General features: G+C 47.9%; 1 protein-coding gene across 1 annotated transcript in view; it reads right to left on the minus strand.

Annotated features, from left to right (window-relative positions):
• The window catches only part of LOC101999424 (tumor necrosis factor receptor superfamily member 26-like), a 32,394-nt gene that overhangs the window by 10,550 nt on the left and 15,278 nt on the right, over positions 1 to 6,566 (minus strand). The window contains exons 2-5 of the mRNA XM_005351969.1: positions 6,262 to 6,349; positions 4,858 to 4,986; positions 4,289 to 4,400; positions 1,874 to 1,950 (exon numbers count right to left, since the gene is read on the minus strand). Coding sequence (XP_005352026.1) covers positions 1,874 to 1,950; positions 4,289 to 4,400; positions 4,858 to 4,986; positions 6,262 to 6,349 — 406 coding nt within the window. The remainder of the gene's footprint in view (positions 1 to 1,873; positions 1,951 to 4,288; positions 4,401 to 4,857; positions 4,987 to 6,261; positions 6,350 to 6,566) is intronic.

Below are 6,566 nucleotides of genomic sequence, written 5' to 3' on the forward strand. Positions count from 1 at the left end.
GGAGAGGGGAGCATGGCGTCTCTGAGCTCACTTCCTCTTCCTCCCAGCATTCTGTCCTGTTTACTCCACCCACCTATGTTCAGGGCAAGCAGTTTCTTTATTTAATTAACTAATGACCTTCCTCCATCACAAGAGGGCATCTAATGGTTGTGAGCCACCACGTAGGTGCTGGGATCGAACCCAGGTTCCCTGCAAGAGCAAGTGCTCTGAATCCCAGACCCATATCTCCAACCCCCTCCTGCTTGTAGTTTTTATTGAAAACTTTCTTTAGGAGTTGGGGAGGTGGCTTGGTTGGTAAGGTTCAGGCCACACATGTGAGCATCTGGGTTTGTTTCTGTGGCACCCACACAGTGCACATCTGCACCTCAGCACTGGAGTGGGAGGGTAGAGACAGGCAGATCCTTGGAGCTCATTGTCTAAGCCAATCTGGCCAAATTGGTAAGCTCCAAGTTCAGTGAGAGACATAACGTGGAGGGGCTGGAGAGTTGGCTCAGTGGCTGATGGCACAAGCTACTCTTCCCGAGAACCCAACACAACCCCTTCTAATTCCAGCTCCAGAGGACCGAAGATCCTCTTTCAGCTTCAGCGGGCACCTGCTCACACAGCGTTAATCCATATACCTGCACATTACATTGTGTGTACATACATAAACGAGAGAGCAATGGAAGAAGACAATGTCGGCTTCTGACCTTCACACACAGATGCACACATGCGCACACATTTACACATACATAAACACACTACACATATGCATAAATACACAAAAAACTTTCTGTGGAAGTGGACAAGCTGAGTTTGAAAGGTAAAGCAACACATCACAGCTCTCAGAGGTGTTCAGACTACATTATAGAAGGAGGAAAAAGAGGGTTTGAGCCCTCGGACATCAGGACCTGCTGTGAAAACAGTGGGTGACAGATACACAAATAGAAGGCCCAGACTCACAAGGACCTTGGTTTGAGACTGAAGTACCAGGAGGGGTCACTGCAGCTCGACTCTGGGATTCTGTTCACTGACTAAGACAAGATTCTTACATTTTGGGTTGTGGGCCTAACCTGTAATGGCTGACCCATTCTCCAGCCCAAAGACAGGATTTTTGACCTGCAGCCCCCAAGCAAAATTCAGCCCATGGCTTGCTTTTTTAGAGTTTTATTGGCACATGGCCAAACACAGCCATTTGTTCTTAATCTCTGGCTATTTTCCCTACTGTGGTAGAGTTTTTTTTGTTTGTTTGTTTGTTTTTTTGAGACAGGATTTCTCTGTAGCTTTGGTGCCTGTCACAGAACTAGCTCTTGTAGACCAGGCTGGCCTTGAACTCCCAGAGATCCGCCTGCCTCTGCCTCCCAAGTGCTGGGATTAAAGACACGCGCCACCACTGCCCGGCCGTGGTAGAGTTTAATAGTAACTATAAATACCAACGTCACCTTCTCAGCTGTTTCAGCTTAGGTTTCTATTGCTTTGGTAAAACACCATAACCAAAAGCAATTTGGGGGCATCATCCTCTGTGGGCTGAGCCCTCCCACATCAATCACTAATTAAGAAAATGCTCTATAGGACTACCTACAGGCCAATCTGGTGGGAGATCATTTTCTCAATTGAGATTCTCTTTTCTTATCACTCTAGTCTGTGTTAAGTTGGCATAAAAAACTAGCCAGTACACCAGTGAACATTTTTTTTGGAGGAGGTATTTGATTCAGGGGTTCTCTGTGTAGCCTTGGCTCTCCTGGAACTGGCTCTGTAGACCAGGCTGGCCTTGAACTCAGAGATCTGCCTGCCTCTGCCTCCAGAGTGCTGGGATTAATGGGATTAAAGGTGTGCACCACCACCACCCAGACCGTGAACATTTTTAAGGAGAGTTTAGGAGATAGCTCCTTACCTGACTCTAAATTCAATGTGTCACACAGTGTGTCCACTGTGGCGTTACATTGCTTGATGACTCTGCCGTTCGGACATCTGGAAAGAAAGTGGAGGAGTGTGTTACTTCCCACCCAGGCGGCCCAGAACAATCTCCTCACTACCCACAGGGCTAAGAAGCCCCATCCCAGCATGGCCTGCTACGTCTTGTCATTCTGGCAAAAGCACTCTGAAGAGATTAGAGTTTAGGGGTGTCTGTTATATTTAGGGAAGGGCCCTCTGTCCTCCTGGATAGAACTCCAGCTATGAAGACCTGACCTGCTGTCCCTCCACATAGAGAGAAGTTTGCCTAGAGACAAAGACAGTGTGAGCAGGGAAGAGGCAAACATGCACAGACCATCAAGAGCCTGCATCAAACTGAAGTTGAAGGCAGTCTTTACTCACATAGTTCAGTGTTTTCTGCGTTATATTTACAGGTACGTAACCTACCTCACAGATGCCAATTGTTGCCTGGTGTGGTGGGAAGCAGATGCAGGGTAGGTTCTTATGAGTTCGAACTAGTCTAGTTCCAGCATCCACATAGTGACTCACAACCACCTATAACTATAGTTCCAGGGAATCCACCACCCTCTATGGACCTCCATGGGCATCAGACATGCAGGCAAACATTATGAACATAATAAACAAACAAATAACAGATTTAAGCTATTATACAAGAGGCCTTGTTGCTATAGATACCTCCCAAAAATGTCCTCCCAAGCTCAAGTGCACCTGAAGCCTTGGAACTTCACCTTGCTTGGAACAAGGTCTTTGCGAATGATGCTAAGTGAAATCGGAGTCACACTGGGTTAGGATGGGTCTTAACCACGTGATTAGGGTCACTTGATTGCAAGAGGGAGACAGAGACAAATACAAAGTCTACATGGAGAGGGAGGTGGCAACTAGAGTGTCGTGTCCATCAGCAATCGCTGCCACCACCAGAAGCTACAAGAGGCCAGAGAGGAGGCTCCCAGAGCAGTGGTTCTCAACCTGGGGGTCTCAATCCCTTTCACATGGGTTATATATTAGATATCCTGCATATCAAGATATTTACATTTTGATTCATAACAGTAGCAAAATTACAGTTATGAAGTAGCAGCAAAATAATTTAATGGTTAGGGATCACTGCAACATGAGGAACTTTATTAAAGGGTCACAGAATTAGGAAGGCTGAGAAGCACTGACCTACAGTCTTCAGAGGGAGTGAGAACCTGTGAACACCTTTGATGTTGGACTTCTTGACTCCAGAACCAAACAAGAATAACTTTCTGTTTTCATTCCCTGCTTATGGTCATTGGTAGGTGGCCACCAGATTTTTTTTTTTTTTTACTTTTTTTAAAGGCAGAATTTCACGTAGTCCAGGCTAGCCTCAAACTCACTATGTAACCAAAGATGACCTCAAACTTCTGGTCATCCTGCCTCCACAAGCACTGGGATTATAGTCATCATATCTGGTATATGTGGTGCTAGAGATTGAGTCCAAGGTTTTGTGTGTGCTATAAAAGCACTCTACCCACTGAACTACGTTCCTGGTTCCACTGAATTCATTTCTAAAGTTTATTTTATGTTTAGATGTATGTGCATGTGAGAGCAGATGCCCACGAGACCAGCAGAGGGCACCCAATTCCCTAGAGCTGGAGTTACTGGCTATTATGGGACCCCTGAGGTGGGTGCAGTGAACTGAACTCAGTTCCTTAGGAAAGCAGATCATCATACCCCTGAGCCATCTCTCTAGCTCTCCTTCCCCATTCTAAATGAACAGTAAGTCACTTTTGTCATCCTCTCTGCCTAGAGTTCTTTCCCCCCGATCTTTCTGTGATTTCATCTCTCCCTGATTCATTGAGCCTCTACCCAAAAGTAATCTTTTGATTTTTCCAACTGAGTGTGCAGTGGCCCCCAGGGTCATGAACTCACTCATCACTAGTAGTGTTTTTTCAGACAATATCTCTATCCCAAACCGACCTTAAACTTGCTGTGTAGTTAACCTTGATCCTCCTGCCTCTATTTTCCCAGTGCCAGGATTACAGGCTACATCACCAGACCCAGTTTATGCAGTTCTGGGGGTGGAACTCAGGGCCTTGTAAACGGTAGGCAAACCCTCTACCAACATAACTTCATCTCCAGTCCATATTAGTGGTCTTATGCTATGTAATGTATCTCCATTGTGTGTCTCTCACTGTTGGGGCTCAAAGGTTGTTTGTTGAGTGAGTTAAAGAGTGAGTGAATGAATGAATGAGCCCTGACTCCAGGCAGCTTCCAGGAGGAAGCACCCTTTGTTTGAGTTCATCTGTGCTGCAGGTGCTACCCTAAAGAGCTCCTCTACAGTAAGACTCAGAGGCTAGGGGACTAGAGGCCAGGAGTGGGGATCGATCCTCATTGTCCCTCCCCCAGCTTGTACCTGCTGCACGGAAGGCACTTCTCCACACAGTTTTCAGAGTTACAGTAGGTTCCCTGCTTACACCGGCACTCACGATCAGCCGTCTGGGAACATTCGGCCACCTCCTCTTGGTCTGTAGAAACAGGGTGGCTGCAGGTCAGTCATCAGGGTGGGAGTCTGTCCCAGTGTACAACGTTCTACCACGCAGTTAGCTCGTCCTCTCAGGCTCTTCATCCTAGGCACATAAATGCCTTCACCTTGTCGTGTAACACAGGGACCGCACAAAGACAACAACCTGCCTCCCTTTTCTTCCTTCCACAGAGTTTCAAACTGGACAGCAGAGGAATGGGAGGAGTACCCAGCCCCAAAGCTTCCCTTCAAGGAAAGGTTCTACCATGGAACGGTGCTCCCAGCCCTAAGAGGGGGAGGAGGGAGAAAAAAGCCCATTGGGCCTTTATGTCAGGTAGAGTGTGAAGAAGCCAGAGTTGGCCTTCTTCGTTACCACCGGCCTGTGGCTCCTCTCCCTAACAGTCTGCGTGCTTTAACTATCAGCGGACAGGCTGCCCTCATGGCCACAACTGCACACTTACCATCCCGGCACTGAGAGCATTGCGAGCAGCCAATCTCACTGTTACTGTTCTTCATGAAGTATCCAGCTTCACATGGGACACATTCGCTCTTACCGTGGTCCCTCTGGCATGGCTTAAGGACGTAGGTGCCTATGTAAGAGGAGAAAGAGGTGTTTGGGGGCCTAGCAAAGCCCTGGTCCCCAAAGCCCTTGGTGACCAGACCTTCTCATACTACCCACTCCTGGGCCCCCAACCTCCTTGGAACTTTCTAGTTGGATACCCAACCACAGTCTTCATACTAACTTAATGTGTGGAGGCCCTGCCTTAGTCCTTGGCTGAGACTGATGTCCTGCTGGGTTTCCGAGAAAGGGCGTTCTTCTTCTCCACTCCACAGTCCTAGAGAGCTTGCTTACAAGAGGCCTATGCATCCATTTGCCCCTCTCATGCCAGGTTGCTGCCATGATGGTTGCACAGAACTCCAAGGTCTAAAGATGGGATCCTTGGCCAAGGTCCCCACCACATTAGTTACACTGTGACCATCTTCTCAGCCTATGGCAGAAGCACAGGAAAGACAGCTACACACTTAGCAGTATGAGCTATGGGCATGTGCTGGCTCCCATAGTTAGATCAGTTAGATCAGTCCCATCTCACTATTTCTGCAATATGCTTGTAGGGATGTCCCCCATCTCCTGCCACGGCTGTGTACCCGCAAGTGTGTACAGGTGCGTATACAGACCCAAATGGGTGTCCACAGACCTGTGTGGATATAAGTGCATGCGTAGGTGTGTTTGCAAGTAGGTATGCATGTTGTGGAATAATTTTTTTGTACACTGTGAAGATTTGTCACTTGGATTGGTTTAATAAAAAGCTGAGCGGCCAATAGCTAGGTAGGATTTTTGGGACAGAGAGGGTGCTGGGAAGTAGGAGGGCAGAGATGTGGGACGAGGCAGCCAGAGGCAGAACGAGTTGGACACACAGCATGGGATAGAGGTAAAAGCCACATGGTAGAACGTAGATTAGCAAATATGAGAAGTCTTTCTGCAGTTTATTTGGGAGCTGGCTGGCAGGACAGAGAAAGACTAGTTACGGATGCATACAGATGCATGCTGGTAGTTGTGTGGGAGGAGGGCGGGGTCCAGGGGCAGACACAGCATCTTCTTGCTCTTCTGTAGAACATGCCATGCCCACCTCTGGACAGGCACAGTCTCTGGTTTCTGTCCTCCAAAGCCAGGGGCAGTTGCTTGGGTAGTGGAGGGGTGGATGGGAGGACAAGGAGCAGCTGGTGGCTAAGGTGACACCCACTTCCCATTTTCAGTCAGATTCTACCTCTCTCTGTGCAGTCTCTTCTAGCTAAAGGCCTACAGTACCTTTTCCCATCAGAAGACCAGCCTTGTGGACCGTTCTAGAAAGCATTCTGGAACTCACCAGCAGGACATAATTGGCAGCAGAAGGTATCGGATTTGAATTCATCTTCCCCACACTGGCTTGGACTGCTTACACTGCAAACTGTTGCCTAGAATCAGAAAGGGGAAACACAAAGAGACCCATCCATTGGTGACTCTCAGCACAGAAGAGGTAGAGACTTTGGCTCCCATATGGACCCTTGTGCAGAGCAAACACTACACTTATGCTCAAGTCTCCCTAAGTCTGGTTAGTAGTAGTCAGGGATCCAGCTATGTTCTTCAGTTTCCAAATTCAGGTGGCTTTGTATCTCTGCAATTGGTGTGTGG

This window comes from Microtus ochrogaster, chromosome 8, assembly GCF_000317375.1.
Source record: "Microtus ochrogaster isolate Prairie Vole_2 chromosome 8, MicOch1.0, whole genome shotgun sequence".
NCBI lineage: Eukaryota > Metazoa > Chordata > Mammalia > Rodentia > Cricetidae > Microtus > Microtus ochrogaster.